This window comes from Harmonia axyridis, chromosome 3 (assembly GCF_914767665.1).
Source record: "Harmonia axyridis chromosome 3, icHarAxyr1.1, whole genome shotgun sequence".
Taxonomy (NCBI): Eukaryota; Metazoa; Arthropoda; class Insecta; order Coleoptera; family Coccinellidae; genus Harmonia; species Harmonia axyridis.
Window position 1 is genome coordinate 50,573,748 of NC_059503.1, and position 16,562 is coordinate 50,590,309.

The 16,562-nt window shown below is 36.3% G+C and overlaps 1 protein-coding gene across 1 annotated transcript in view; it reads right to left on the reverse strand.

The window, feature by feature from the left end:
- Positions 1 to 2,218: 2,218 nt before the first annotated feature.
- LOC123676855 overlaps positions 2,219 to 16,562 on the reverse strand; it is a 264,151-nt gene continuing 249,807 nt past the window's right edge. The window contains exon 4 of the mRNA XM_045613112.1: positions 2,219 to 2,641. Within this exon, the coding sequence (XP_045469068.1) occupies positions 2,402 to 2,641 (240 nt within the window). The 3' untranslated portion in view covers positions 2,219 to 2,401. The remainder of the gene's footprint in view (positions 2,642 to 16,562) is intronic.

The following is a 16,562-nucleotide window of genomic DNA, read 5'->3' on the forward strand; positions in this document are numbered from 1 at the left end:
CCATGTATGCTGTGATAGTTCGATGCCAAATTGAAATAAATTACTTCCGTTAATAGGACGAATATAAAATGATTCCTTCCGAAGAGACGACTTATGTTGAAAAGTAACAATCTGTGCAAGATGATCTGAAACATGGGCTTGTTCGGTATATCCGGATACAATTTCAATATTTGTAATTATATTGTCAATACAAGCTCTGTTACGAGTTGGGCTTTTTATAAATAAGGTGGCATCCAACGATTCAACGATTGATAGAAATGTGGATTTATTAGGATCGTTTGAAGTAGGCTCAGTATGAATATCAAAATCTCCCGCTACGAGATAGGGTACATTCATATCAGTGAGTGTTTGAAGGAGAAATATAAGTTTTTCGAATAATATATCCACACTGGTGTTTCCTGAGGCCGATAGGTAAATTGATACAATGATAATATTATTACCAGTTTTTACGCTCACGGCCGAGCATTCGAATGAATATGAAGAACCCATGTGTACAAATTCCTTTATCTCAGTGGTAACATCCGAGAAACAATTTCTGACATATATCGCGCTTCCACCGTGTTCGACAGTATTTCGACAAAACGACGATACTAGTTTGAAATTTGTTATACTGTGGACGATTATCTCTTCCGCTGATCTCCAGTGCTCAGTGACAGCAAGTAATTGACAGTTATGTTTATTTACAAATTCATTCAATTTTAAATGGCTTGTGCTGATTGATTGGACGTTTATATGAATCAACTTACTGTTTGAACTAGGTTTCATGCTTTTTCTTTTATCGAAGGTGGGTGGTTTTTCATCAGATGGAATAAAAAATTATTTATTCTTGTTCCTTCGGGCCATAAATTGGGATCCTTTATCTTGTCAAACAAAGATTTTGGAACTGATATTTTGAAAGACGAATACTCTTCAGGGAGATTTGATTTTAGTTTCATGCACACTACTTCTTTCAAATTATTTTTGTTCAAATAACTAATGATTTTCTCCTCAGTTACGTCAGGATCGAGATTACTTATATGTGCATGTGAAAACAATATATTTGCTTTAATTTCATCCGTTTTTCCAGTACCTATAATACTTTTTCTATTTTTCTGTATACGGTTTCTCTTAATAACAGTTTGGAATTCATCATGTCCTTTAACTTAAGGTTCTATAATTTTATTAGCAGTCCTGTCAGACACATTGGAAACAATGTCTGAATACTTCTTTACGGCATTACTCCCTTTCGTGTTTTCAGTGACCTTAGCATTACGCGACTTTTGAGTAGCACTACCACTGGGAATATTCACTGATACTTCTGCTGGAGAAGAAGTTGATGGTGGTGTATTGCGTGTTATAAGACCCTGTACTATAGTTTTCAATTGTAGGTTCTCTTGTTTCAGTTAGCTGACTTCTGCACGCAACTCGTCAACCACTCCATGGAATTGTATTTTCATATTTTCTTCAATGGTTGTTTTGATCATTTTATAAACGAGATTCATGCAATCATTGGCCAAAGACGTTGCAATTTTTTCGTTATTCATTGAGGTTATGTGGTAAGATGTACATAAAATACACTTCCACAACTTTATATCTCCCGATTTCTTCAGAATTTCATATTCTGAGGTATTCAACTGTACACAATTTAGGTGAAATAAATGTGAACTATTATTAGAACACGTTAAATATTCGATATTTCGGCTAATCCAATTTCTACACATTAAGCAGGACGGCGCCATAATATCAAATGTCTTTTGCGTAATGTCAGTCTGCATCGAGCCGTAGCATTATATGGACATCCCCAATTAGAAATCAATTTGCATCAAGGCGTCAATAATTGCTCTTTTGTTATGGAAATATCCATAACAAAAAAAAATTGTCAATAATAGACAAATAAATTCCATTATTGTTTTTCATCGTTACGTTCAGTTCTTTCATTTAAATGAAATACAAAATCATTGGAAAAATTATCATTCTTTGATCGATATGGAGCAAGTAGGATAACTGTTGTTTCTAATTTTACCCCAACTGCACTCCGCGGCGTTCGTCCAATTGTATTTGCACGCGAACGTGTTACGAAAATAATTATTTTACTGTTTAACTGAATGGAGATCCAAATAATCATTTTAAGAAATTTTATAATTTAAGATATCCCCAATATGGGAATAGAATATTATTCACTTTGATCGAAATAATTAATTGTTGATTAATAATTATACTACATTCAATTTGGAATTATTTATTCATATCAAGTATCAGAAACAATATTTTCAGGGTGTTAGAACGGGGAACTCTTATATTCAATATTCATTTCAAAAACATTGTTCGTCAGAGACCTTTGATAGCTTTTATTGCTCAAACCCTAATTTAATGAATTAAAAAATCCAACAAATATTCATTGAGTGTTCCAAAAACTCACTTCTCAAAGAAACCTGAAAACGAAAAAATGCCAAATTATTGCTAATCTCAATATACATGTAAAACAGAAAGTTGAACAAGAACAAGATTTTTTTATTGTTGTGGTCATTGCTTTCTCTTGGTCTGTGAAGAGATTTTTAGCCAGCATCCTCATTTTCGATATTCTATTATCGAAGGTAGCGTTGGTGGAATTTGTTGGAACATCGGAATTGCAATAATCTTTATCACAGCAAGAAACACACATCTGCAACAAAAATACTAATTGAAGTTTGACTGACTGCGGTGGAATTTTTTTGATGATTCGTACCTAGATATTATATATCATAATTATGTGATATCATACACATATCCTGGTTGAGAAATATCAGATAATATTACTTGTTATGCAATGAACGTGAAAAAAATACACATTTTTGTGTATCTTATATTGTTTAATCTCCAACAGTTATTTTTTTTTGAATTGTGTACAATATTTGTACACTTTGTATAAAAAATTTCGAAGAAAAAGTATATGAATTTTGTGAAATTGCCTTTATATATATTTGAGATAATATTTATTCACTTTTTATGAACCATTATGGGAAACATTTATGAATTTCGTGAACTAATTCTGCATAAATATTTCAAGAAAGTAGAAAATATTTCCGCATTTTCTATAAACAATTGTAGAGGGAATTTAAATGGATTTTCTGCACATTGCTGTCAGTTTTGATGAGTCATTTCATTCAATTGTAGTTCATAAATATTGTGTTGTGCATAAATTGTGTTCCGTACATTTCCGACATCCCGCAACGGATTCGTCAACTGAACGGAGTGGGCGCGATCAACGGTTCTGTCAAAATAACAGGTCAATTGAAAAGTTCCCGTTTTACCATAGTAAAACACATTTTTTTGGAAAAATTCGATTTTATTATCCAACATAGTTGCCTATATCGATCCTCCAACTTTTCGATACCATTTTTGTAGTACGATTTGTCTTTCGCTTCAAAATAGGCCTTCGTTTCGGCGATAACTTCTTCATTGGCGCTTAATTTCTTCACTGCGAGCATTTCTGAGAACAGGAAAAAGTCGCTGGGGGCCAGATCTGGCGAATACGGTGGATGTAGAAGCAATTCGAAGCCCAATTGGTGCAATTTTGCCATTGTTTTCATTGGTTTGTAACACGGTGCGTTGTCTTGATGAAACAGTACCTTTTTTTCTTGAATTAGGGCCGTTTTCAAACTATTTCATCCTTTAAACGATCCAATAACGCTATATAATAATCGCTGTTGATGATCCGGCCCTTCTGAAGGTAAGCAATGAATATTATACCTTGCGCATCCCAGAATAGTTATGCCATAACCTTGCCAGCTGTCTGCTGTGTTTTTCCTCGCTTTGGATTCAGTTCATCGTGTGCAGTCCACTCAGCTGACTGTCGATTGGATTCCGGAGTGAAATAATGGGACCATGTTTCATCCATTGTCACTTATCTTATCAAAAATTCAGGTTCATTGCACAACAACTTCAAACAATCCTCAGAATCATTAACTCGTTGTTGCTTTTGAGCGATTGTGAGCTCGCGCAGAACCCATTTTGTTATTCGTGAATGATATGGTGTACACGTTCAGATAATATCTTCACGATGTCTGCTATCTCGATTAACTTCACATTACGGTCATCCAAAATTATTTTGTGATTTTTTTTTATTTTTTCGTCGGTGACAGCCTCTTTTGGGCTACCAATGCGTTCGCCGTCTTCGGTGATAATAGATGATAAAAATATTTTCTATCAATATAGAAAGATATTTACTTATGAAGACTATGGTACGTCCTCCTCCACCTGCTAAACATTAATTTCTAATTAAACATTTCCGTAAATATCAAATAAAATTTCTGCATGTAATATTGTATAATTAATCCAAAGTCTCTTGAACTAATCCATAAAAACGTAAAAGTTGATACCGCGATCCGCTAAATACTGGGTTTTATTTGATAGTAATAGTAATAGTCATAGTAATAGTAATAAAATATATTTGTACTCAAGCTGTTTACAAGAACAGATGTACACGTCAAGTCATACATAAAATCAAATTAAAATCTATCACACATGAATTCTTCTACGGAATAATAACAACCAGCTATCAGGATCCTTCGGTCAGCTATTTTGTACTTCCTAATATCTAGGTCAACAATTTCAGTCGAGGGTCGGTTGAGAGTATTGTTGAGGAATAAATATACTGGCCACAAAGGAATTTCTGGAAACTTGTACAACCCCTGCTTATTCGATACATTCTTGCTCCCTACAAGTGACTTTGGATGTCCTATGTCTTTATTTTCCATATTCTCTCTTGTGCATACTGAATACTAGAATGTCAACTTCATCAAGACTGATATGACATCCCTGTTTAAAATGTTCAAGATTCTGCAGTGGAGCATTAGATCTCTTCTATCTAATTTTGATGACTTAAAGATGCTCATCAGGGACATAAGCCCGGATATCATCGTTCTCAATGAGACTTTCCTGAAGAGCAGTTCCAATGTTTCCATATCTGGTTTCTCTCTTGTGAGGGATGACGGAGATGACGGCTATAGTGGTATTGCAATCGCAATACGTTATACCCTTGACTACGATGTAGTGAATCTGTAGGATATGAGCATGCAGAGTGCAGGTCTTGGGAATTATCATAGATGTAATGGTTACAAGGTTTTTTGAATGTATGTCCCGCCAAGTATCCCTTTAATTACGTGAGCCTTTTCTTGAACAGTTAGCCCTACTTGCAGATAGAAATTCCCCAAGCAGCCAAATTTATTCTATAAAGGCTGTAAGAACTGCTAACAGCATATCTTATAGAAACGTGAAAATTTTAAAATGTGACTATAAACCATTATACAATGTATTTACAACCAAAAAGGCCCCCACTTTATAAAACAGTTCGGTTCTTTTAGGACATCCTTTAGTAAAATACAAAACCGTTGTGTAGGATAATCAATATGATGGTTATACAGAGGGCCAAGAGATTAACGTCAAAAAGAAAAAAACAGGTCCCTCGTGTCATGGGCTATTCGAATCACCCCCATGTAGGTTATGCGATTTTTCACGATTTTCGAGTTATGATTTTTTTTATGAACTTTTAGAATTTTCGACTTGACCATCTTAAAAGAGATATAAAAAAAGTACAAAACTTTTCTGCGATTTGTTTTTCAGGACTTAATCTCCATGAGAATTAGCCTTTTTACTTTTTTAATTTCAATTCGAAAATTTAGATCATAATCCAATTCACGTAACTTTTTCACTTGAGACCAACATTTCCATAATTTTTATCAGAGTTACGAAGCTGGATATAATGTATGAAAGTACAGTTCATGGACATAACATACGTGGGGTGATACGAATAGTCCAAGACACGAAGGACCTGTTTTTTCTTTTTGACTTTAATCTCTTGGCCACCCTGTATAACTGTCCTATAAGTGTATCTTCAAGAAAACTTATACAAAGCATTACAAAACTTTTTGAGAACTACAAAAGTTTTATAGAATGGGTCGCAAACTTCATATCAATATAATGGAAACTAATATTTACTACTCCTTTCTGGTTCTTTTTTGTTTGTTTTTGGATTCAATTATTAAGTCGTCAACCGTTGGTGAAGAGAGAAGATAAAGAAAATTTTGTTTTGGATGAAGAGGAAGCCCTTCAATATAAATATGTCAGCTTTTTCTGTAAACGTATACACCAACCAGTCACTACACTTAGACGGGAGACCAAGTTTTTGCTGAAATTTTTATCTGTTCTCTTGTATCATACGTTGAAATGTATGATGCCCTGTCTACATTTCTCCTGCTGATACTGAAATTACATCTACACATGCTTTGTTGTTTGAAATTGATAATTTTTGTAAAAATCTCAAAAGAATATATATATATATATATATATATATATATATATATATATATATATATTTTTTTTTTTTTTTTTTAATAATTCACACAGTGTAAACTGTGGGTTGTTTCCTCAGAACATGCCCGGGCGTATATATATATATATATATATACAGGGTGAGTCTTTGACTTGTACATATATTTTAACCCAAGATTCCTGAGGTCAAAAGAAACACTTTTTTCCTTTACCATTTTTTCTGATTCGGCCCGGTTAAAAAGATACAGGCTGTTGAAAATCGTTAAAAAAATGTGATTTTCAGCTATATCTCGTAAATGGTTCTATCGAAGGAAATGATTTTTGAAATATAGCTTTTTTTATGTGATACATCTTATCCGAACACAAGATTCCATACACATTCTTCTGTTTCTTTATTATGAACATTACATCCCATAAAAATACCAGAAATTCGAAGAAACCAACTCTTAAGAGTAATTTGAACGTTCATTGAAGAATATTTGGCTAATTTGAAAAATAAAAGTATTCTTCATGTTTTCTCGTACAAAGCGCCGTTTTCGAATAACTTGATCTTAAAAAAAAAAAATTATCTGTGAAATTCAAAAAATTGGGTACTTTGGCTGAATGCAACTCTGTTCTGTTGTGGAAAAAAAAACCACAGAAATGAATATTTACTATGATGTCATGTCTCAGATTTTAGAATTGAAGTACTAGCCAACTTAGTTTGAAAATGAAGTTATTTGAATAAGCTCACCTCAACTCCTCGATTTGATAACAAATTACTGAGCTTTGGCACAGCTCTGATAATAAGAAGATACTTCACTAAAATCAACATTCTTTTTGAAAAGTCCAGATTATTCATAAAGCCCATGTTTAAAAAAGTTTTTACAAAATAGTCCCATTATAATGACAACAATCAATATCCCACTAAAGACTGCTGCTATCGAACAATACTGTATTCTTCTTCGGCTCATTCAAACTCACATCGAAACATACCACTAGGACTAGGTACATACTAGACAAATTTTCATGTGATTGAGATTGAATACTTTTATTCTTTTGCTATTCCATAAATTCATCCTTAGAGTATATGATTGACATACTTCCAAAAGGGCCATAATTGTTTTAATGTGAAAACAAATTAGGTGAGTTGAAAGAAACTGGATATTCTATTGTGGATATTTAAATTGAATACTTGTCATTTATTTTCAATGCCAAAATCAAGATGAATTAAATAGTAAAGTTGGCTATAATGTAGGTACACATTAAGAACAAATTTGATTACAAGTGGAGTCTAACATTTTCCATTGATTACAGAGCCAGAATATTTTACATATTTCCATATTTTCATACTGATGGCTTCAAAAATATTGATGCATTTCAATATTTTTATGAGATAGTTGGAACAAATCAAATGCTTCATTTCATAACAAATATCTTATAACAATAACAGTGTAAACTGTAAATGAAAATTTTAGGTTAGAACATAGATTATTCGAACCGAACTGCTGTGTTTATATTTGGCATCACATCACTCGAAATTTGAAAGTCAAACTTAAAACCACAGATTACTATAGTCTGTGTTAGAACTTTCACAGATCAATATTATTTATTTGAGATTTTAAGGTTAAATGGCAATTCTTGTAAACAAAACGATATCATATAAATGAAATATATTGAATGAATGGATATGAATTATGAGTATCAGAGCTAATATGGGTGGTAGCGAGCTCAATTCGTTATAATTATCGAAAATGAAATAGAAATCAAGAGAAGAATATTTAATCTTTAGCGTCAACGAATTTGGAATAACTCATTTATTTTATTATAAACACTACTTTGTTCAACAAATGGAATGTTAAACGTGAGTTTATGATGGTTTTTCTAATTTAGTAGCTTATTTCCAAGGTTCAAAAGGTATATCTTATGCTTGAGAAAACTTCAGTGTTCCGGTTTTCAGGGGTGAATTAGCTCATTTTGAAAATTTAAAATGGCTATATCTTTTTAACAGGGCCGAATCGGAAGAAATGGTAAATGAAAAAAGTATTTCTTTTGACCTCAGGAACCTTCGGTTGAAATATATGTACAAGTCAAAGACTCACCCTGTATATATATTTTTTTTTTTTCAATCACCATAATGGGTTAGCTCCGTAGAAAAGAGCCGGGTCGACTCACGACCAAGGCTCTCCTAGGTTGTTGTATATATATATATATATATATATCTATATATATACATATATAGATATATATATCCTATATATATATCTATATATATACATATATAGATATATATATCCTATATATATTGTTATGGAAATTTTAATATTTTAAATTTTATATTAAAAATAAAAATTATCAAATATTAAATTTGGGGAATTGTTATGGAATGGTATTATCAACTTATAAAATCAATGAGAATACATTACCAGACTCTATCATTCGGAAACTACAGCAAATTCATCAAATAGATAATAAATTTTAACTTGATATGATCCAATAATTTTAAAGAAAGTAGAGTAACTTTATTCATTTATTCCATTCACTTGCACATTATAAAAATAGCATAAATCCAATATTTTTAAAGTACTATATCAATATTCATTCAAAGCATCTCAGGATCTGAAACAAAATGAAAATATTAATAAAATTCAAGTTCAATTTGATAAAATCAACAAAAGATATTCAACTCAAGTATCAGGAACCATTTATATATCATGTAAATAATGTTAAAAGAGTCAAAAGACTGAATATTCAATTTTCATTCAAAATGATAAAAAATAATAATTTATTTTATATTTCCTATGTTAATTTTCATGAAATAGCTTGTGATCTAGTGAATTACATCTAGATGCAATCTCAAAAATGTAATATTAGCTGAAATTCCTAATAAAATTGTAAAAAATGGATAGGGATAGGATATCGAATGATAAATCAGGGATTCCAAAGTAATTAATGTCTCAAACATACAAAAATGTATATATTTCATTAGATTATAGTATAATTTGAAAATATGTAGTAGATTTTAGGAGTTATAGATAGAAATCTTTGAACATTAGGCCAAAGAAAGTGAATATTAGAAAAATTTCCAAATTGTATATAGAATATTTGAAAATTTTGTAACTTCGAATCGACCGAACGCAACATATGTGGTACCAAAAGATGGGGAATTAAATGAAGAAATTAACTAGATCAAGATTGAAGAAGGAAAACTTACCTCAAAAGAGAAAATTGCGAAAGCATCATATTTGGAAAATTTTTTGACATCCAAGGCAATCTTGATTTCAAGGAAAAATTCGAAAATCTATATGAAGCCCAGCCAAATGACAGCTAATCAGTCAGTAAAAAACCATTGTTGAGAGCACATCACCTGACTCAAGAAATATACCTGAAATAATTGATAAACGAAAGAATTTATTTACGAGAATTTGCAAGATATTAAAATTGTTAAATACGTACCTGAAAATCATTGTGAGAAGAAGTGGGAAATTATTTAATCAATTTCAAGAAGAAATTTCCTTGGATTCAAGCAAGTTGAAGCAGTGGAGCAATATTAAATGGAAAATGGATTCAAAACAAAGCAACTGAATTAATACAAATTAAGGTTATAATCCATTCGAGGTTAGGAGCATAGAAGACGATACCATATCATAGCATAGAACACTGATGAGGTCGATGAAGATTTAAATACGTAAATATAAGATTAGATTAATATAAATTTAGTTATTAGATAAGAATTTCTTTATAGTTAGTGAATTTCGAAAATATTAATTAAATTTTTAAACAAAATTGAATTTGAATGAACCCTCCTGAGATATATATAGTCGGCGCAAAATTATAAAAATATAGTTTCAAATTTAGTTATTGGATCAATTTAATTTATATCAACAACAACATAATTTCAGCTTGAATATACGATCCATAACAATATATATATAAGTAGGGGTGATTTGGGTATCTAGGCAATTTGAAATGATCAACAATCTATCGTCTGTTCATCTATATTTCGAACCAAGGTGCGGTTCTTCTTCAGGATGCTAAAATCACACAATTTACAAAATCAGAGTTGGAAAGTTGCAAAAACAACTCATGCTTACATCCGACAAGACAGTATTATCAATGCTAATAAGTATAGCAACAAAAGTCTTCTGCTCAAAAAAATTACAATAAACCAAAAAGAAAGGAAAGAAACGCTATCACAATGAATTTGTCAAAATTATAGGTAAACATTCACAGACAAGGGAACACAGAGAAAACAACAATGCAGGAAGTGACATAAAGTCGAACTACGTCTGAACAGATGAGACTATGGGCTCATTTGAACACCAAATTAGCAAAGTTAGCTTGTAGAAGGAACTTCTTGCTCCATTGCAGAACGACAGATGTTGCCAATAACGACAGAAGGAACCGATCATACAAGAGAGTGTTTTCCAACAACAAGAAGCTTCTTGAAAAAAGGTTTCTTGCACCAAAGAAACACAAAATCCAGTCCATCCAAATCAGAGATGAATGGCTTTGCAATCTCACTATTACACAAATTCCCACCGAAGTTGAGGTTATCTTGAGTCTAGTACCGAAATTTGAAATGTGTCATAAACAAAAATGAAAATAATATTAATAAGAAGATTGACTTAAAGAATTTAAGTGTTATATATAGTTATTTATTATCCTTAGATCGTAGGCCATCTAGACAAACATGACTTCCTGCATTGTTGTTTTCTCTGTGTTCCCTTGTCTGTGAATGTTAACCTATAATTTTGACGAATTCATTGTGATAGCGTTTCTTTCCTTTCTTTTTGGTTTATTGTAATTTTTATGAGCAGAAGACCTTTGTTGCTATACTTATTAGCATTGATAATACTGTCTTGTCGGATGTAAGCATGAGTTGTTTTTGCAGCTTTCCAACTCTGATTTTGTAATTTGTGTGATTTTAGCATCCTGAAGAAAAACCACACCTTGGTTCGAAATATAGATGAACAGACGATAGATTGTTGATCATTTCAAATTGCCTAGATACCCAAATCACCCCTACTTACTTTATTCGGCAAATAATTCTCTTACTGTATATATATGTATATATATATATATATATATATATATATATAAACAATGGTTTAAGGGGTGTTGTTTATTAATTACTTTAGGAAATTATCACATTTTGTATATATATATATATATATATATATATATATATAGTATATATATAGTATATATAGTAGCACAGCTTACCCTTGGCCTACTGGCCCGGGTAAACTGGGAAATAACCCCACGAAAGTGTGAAGCAAAAAAAAAAAAAAATATATATATATATATATATATATATATATATATATATATATATATATATATATATATATATATATATATATATATATATATATATATATATATATATATATATATATATATATATATATATATATATATATATATATATATATATATATATATATATATATATATATATATATTCCAGAAGTCCTGCTGAAATCGTTGGACTAGTTGCCAGCGAGACAGACGGTTTACTGATACAGAACTTACATCGTTATCAGGAGGAGCGGTGAGGGATCGAAAAACCAAAATATGCCCTGGTGTGAGAGCTTCAAAATCAGAAGGATCAGACGAAGGGAGATACAGAGGACGAGAGTTGAGAATTGCCTCCACCTGAGTACAGACGGTGAGAAACTCCTCGTACGTGAGTTTTTGCTCGCCGATAACGCGAGTGAGATTATGCTTAGCAGATTTGACAGCAGCCTCCCAAAGGCCGCCAAAGTGAGGGCTGGAAGGAGGTATGAATCGCGAGTCAGTGCCAGAGGATGAGGCGGCATCACACAGACTTTGCTGATGTTGTGGAGCAGCCAATAAGCGGCCAAGGTCACGAAGGTAATTATGCGCACCCACGAAGTTGGTCCCGTTATCCGAAAAGATAACAGAAGGATGACCTCGGAGTGTAACAAAGCGACGATAAGCAGCAACGAAAGCTGGGGTAGATAGCTCAGGCGCTAACTCTAGGTGAACCGCTTTAGTAGTGAAACAGATGAAGACGACTAGATATGCCTTGGTGCTGACGGCTCCGCGCAGTCACGCACTCGTCACATAAAATGGACCGGCGTAGTCAACGCCAGTGGTAAGAAAAGCCATAGCAGAAGATAACCGCTCAGGAAGATTGCCTATTGGCTGAATGAGAGGACGAGGTTTGCAGGAGAAGCATCGGTTACATTTTCGTAGACGGTTACGAACTACGTTGCAGCCATCCAAGATCCAGAACCGTCGACGAATGAACGAATGCGTAGCTAAAGCACCGGCGTGAAGTAGACGATAATGGGCATCATCAATGATCAGATGCGTGAGATGATGATTTTTGGGTAGGAGAACAGGATGTTTGTGTTTATAAGGTAGTAAGGAGGCTGAAAGGCGACCACCGACACGTATAAGTTCATGATTGTCGCGAAAGAGATGGAGTTTCATGACAAGCCGATGACGAGAAGAAGGTTTTTTAAGTTCAGCTAGCTCCTCAGCGAAATGCAGAGACTGAACTAGACGTATCAAACAAATTTCAGCTTCTTGAAGCTCAATAGAGGAGAGGAAACCTGAGCGAGGAAAAGATGGACGACGAGCATTTACCATGAAACGTCGACAAAAGGCAGTTACGCGCTTGAGACGAAGATACGAAGAGAAACGTTCTATGAAGGTGGGTTCATTGGAAATGGCCGCTAACATTAAGGAGGAGATCGGCTTTACTTCGTCGTCCACCTGTTCAGTTTGAGATGAATCGACAGAGGAAAGAGGCCACGAGGATGGGTCGAGAGACAACCAAGGAGGACCACGCCACCACAATGGGTGGTGATGAATATCTGAGGGCATCAATCCTCGAGAGGCGCAATCAGCTGGATTGTCTTCAGATATCACATGCCTCCAGTAATTAGAAGGAATCAAATCCTGTATCTCAGCGACTCGATTGCCAACAAATGTCTTCCACCTGTGACTCTCACCACGGATCCACGACAAGGCAACGGAAGAATCGCAAAATCCAATATAGTCAGCACTGAGATTCTGTAAAACGCGGGTAGACAAATGATGCATGAGTTTTGCGAGAAGATGGGCACCGCAGAGTTCTAGACGAGGCAGGGACATTGCCTTACAAGGAGAAATTTTGGATTTGGCCGCTAGAAGAGACACGTGGAATCGACCGGACGATGTAGGAGTGCTTAGGTGAACGACTGCAGCATAGCCGGATTCAGAGGCATCACAGAAGCCGATGAATCGATGAGCAGAAGAAGAAACGGCAGGGATGAATCGTGGTATGTGAAGCTCTGTCAAAGTGGGAATTCCAGAAGCTGGAATTGAAACTGCAACCACCGGTTTTGAATCTCATTCGAGAGAGGTTGATCCCATTCTAGATGAAGTAGACAGAGCTGACGAAAGAAGATTTTGGCATAAAAAGTGACTGGAGTTAGCCATCCCAAAGGATCGAAGATTCTAGCCATCCGACTCAGCACATTCCGTTTGGTGACTGTCGTTGAGTTTAAACGGACGGAATAAAAGAAGTGATCAGATGCAGGATTCCATCCAAGTCCCAGAATTTTGAGACTTGGTACACGGTCAAGAAGAAGGGGGTCAATAGAGGAGGATTCCCTACGATGATCAGATGGGATACCGTCTAGCAGGGGAAGATGATTAGTAGCCCATTTGCGCAGCTCAAAACCACCCGCCATGAGCAGGTCTTGAACCTGCTTTCGCAATTCAAGAGCTTCAGATTTGGATGAACAGCCGGTCAAGATGTCATCGACATAAATCTCATTCAGCAAGACTTGCCTTGCCGGAGGAAATCTGAGTCCGTCGTCCGAAGCTAGCTGATGAAGGGTTCTAAGTGCTAGGTAAGGAGCCGAGGAAACTCCATAGGTTACTGTGTTCAGACGATAATATTGGAGGGGTTCCCGTTTGGAGAAACGCCAGACGATGCGTTGATAATCCCTTTGCTCAGGGCGTATCAGGATCTGTCGATACATCTGTCTGATATCGGCAGTAAAAACAAATTGATGTAGCCGAAAACGAAGCAGAAGAGTGGAAATGTCCGCTTGCAGCTTCGGACCGGTAAGCAGAAGATCGTTGAGGGATTTGCCATTAGCAGATGCGCAAGAGGCGTTGAAGACAATTCGAATTTTAGTAGCAGGATCATCTGGACGGTGTACAGGATGATGAGGAATATAAAAAAGTTCATATCGAGGATGGTCAAATGATTCAGGAACCAATTCCATGTGACCACTCGAGAGATAATCTCGCATAAACTCATGATAGGCGACACGAAGATCAGGGTTATTTTCTAGACGATGTTCTAATCGAAGAAACTGCCTTGCCGCCACATTGACAGAGGTACCCAGACGATAAGATGAGAAGGGCAAACCAACAGTGTATCTGCCAGTGGAGTCACGAGTGACTTCAGCGCGATACAGAACTTCACACTCCTTCTCGGCAGGGGTCAAAGGAAGTACGTCAGGTACTTTATCGAGTTCCCAAAAACGCCGAACGATGTTGACAAGTTCCTGATCTGAATTACGCGGGGAGCTCAGAGGGTCCGTGACGACAGGAGAACTTTTCACATCAGATGATGAGATACGGGCAGAAGCATCAGAAGAATCAGTATTGTCCGAAGGAACATGGCAGGCGGCCTCTGATAGAAGGACTTTGGGCTGAGAAGGGGATGGAGAAGACACAGCAGATGATGACCCTGCTGAAAATGAAGGAAAAGTGTTTCGACTAGAAGGTCGAATTCGACCATGAACAGTGGCCGGTGAAAAGGACACGTGTTTTGTCTTCCTCCGATGGCGGGCATACGGCCCATAAAGTACCCAACCTAAGGTGGTAGATAATGCAACTGAAAGCTCAGATGATGGGCACAACGTTCCAGGAAGAACTAGATGAGGAAGCACATCCAAGCCGATCAACATTCCTATGGCACGAGGAAGAAAAAAGAGTGGATCAGCCAGGCTGAGTTTCTGAAACTCAGGCCACCGGCCGTTGAATGCTTTGACAGGAAGGGGATCTATTTAGCTGTCAATAACGTAAGCTTTGATGATAAGATTGGGAGGATCCCCTTGGTGATAGAGAGTGACGTATGCGTACCCCTGAATGCGAAACTGATCTGCGTTACTCAAGGTGCGAAGTTTGATGGTTGCAGGATGGATGAATAGACGAAGCTTGGAGGCCCACTCACGGGTGAGGAGGGTGTGCTGGCAGCCGGAATCCAGGAGACCACGGCCGAACACGACATTCCGCCGGTTATCAAGACGTATCCAAGCGGTAGGCATGAGATAGTCAGGATTATTGGTCTGACGCAAAGAAGACCGCGGAGATGAAGACAGATGATAAGAAGAAAACAGACGGGAAGACGAAGACAGATGTTTGTTTGACGGAGTAAGACAACCGTGAGATGACCAGTGCAGTCATTCGGAACCACTTCCGGAGGAGTGGGAAGAATGAAGGGGTGGTGAAGCTGGCGAGGCTCGAGACGACACTGAACCTGCCGCCTCAGGGCTCCGGCGTGACATCATCGAGATCCCCGCTGATCGAGCCCTTATTGAGGTGCCCCGAGAGGTGAAAGCACGGGTTGGCTGCTCTGATGAAACAGAGGGCGAAGAAGGACGTTCTTCCGTTGAAAGGGATTTCCTTCCAGCATAGGAAATGGAAGGGGATGCAGTGGCAGTAGATGCCAGATGGAGAATTGTGTGGTGTCGTCCCCCGCATGTGTGACAGCTCTGACTCGAACTGCACTTAGCGGTGGTATGGAAAGACGACATGCAATTTCCACATAGTCGCCTTTCAGTCACGAAAGCTCGTCGCTGATTAACGTTCATGGCCTTGAACTCACGACACTGGCGAACAGAATGATTCGCCGAGCAAAACACACACGCGGAAGACGATGAAGGGCACGCACCAGCGTAAGCAGGGCGGCGAGGATACACACCAGAGGATGAAGGCACAGACGATGGGGAAACAGATGCTGAGCCTGCTGGAGATTGAGGTCTTAATGATCCCTTCGGCGCAATGGATGAGGTGACGTAAGTGCTCTCCAACACTCGCAACTATCGATTGGTGAATTCGAGCAACTGAGCGAGAGTGGGAAAGTCATCAGAGGATAACTGCCCCTCAAACAATTGGCGAGATGGTATATCGAGGTTGCGCAAAGCTAGAGAAAACAAGAGGAAGTCAGCCAGATCTGAAATGGGTAATGCCTTGATGGCATGAATGTCATTCTGATGCGTCGTGACGAATTGCTTCAACTGTGGTAAGGAAGACAT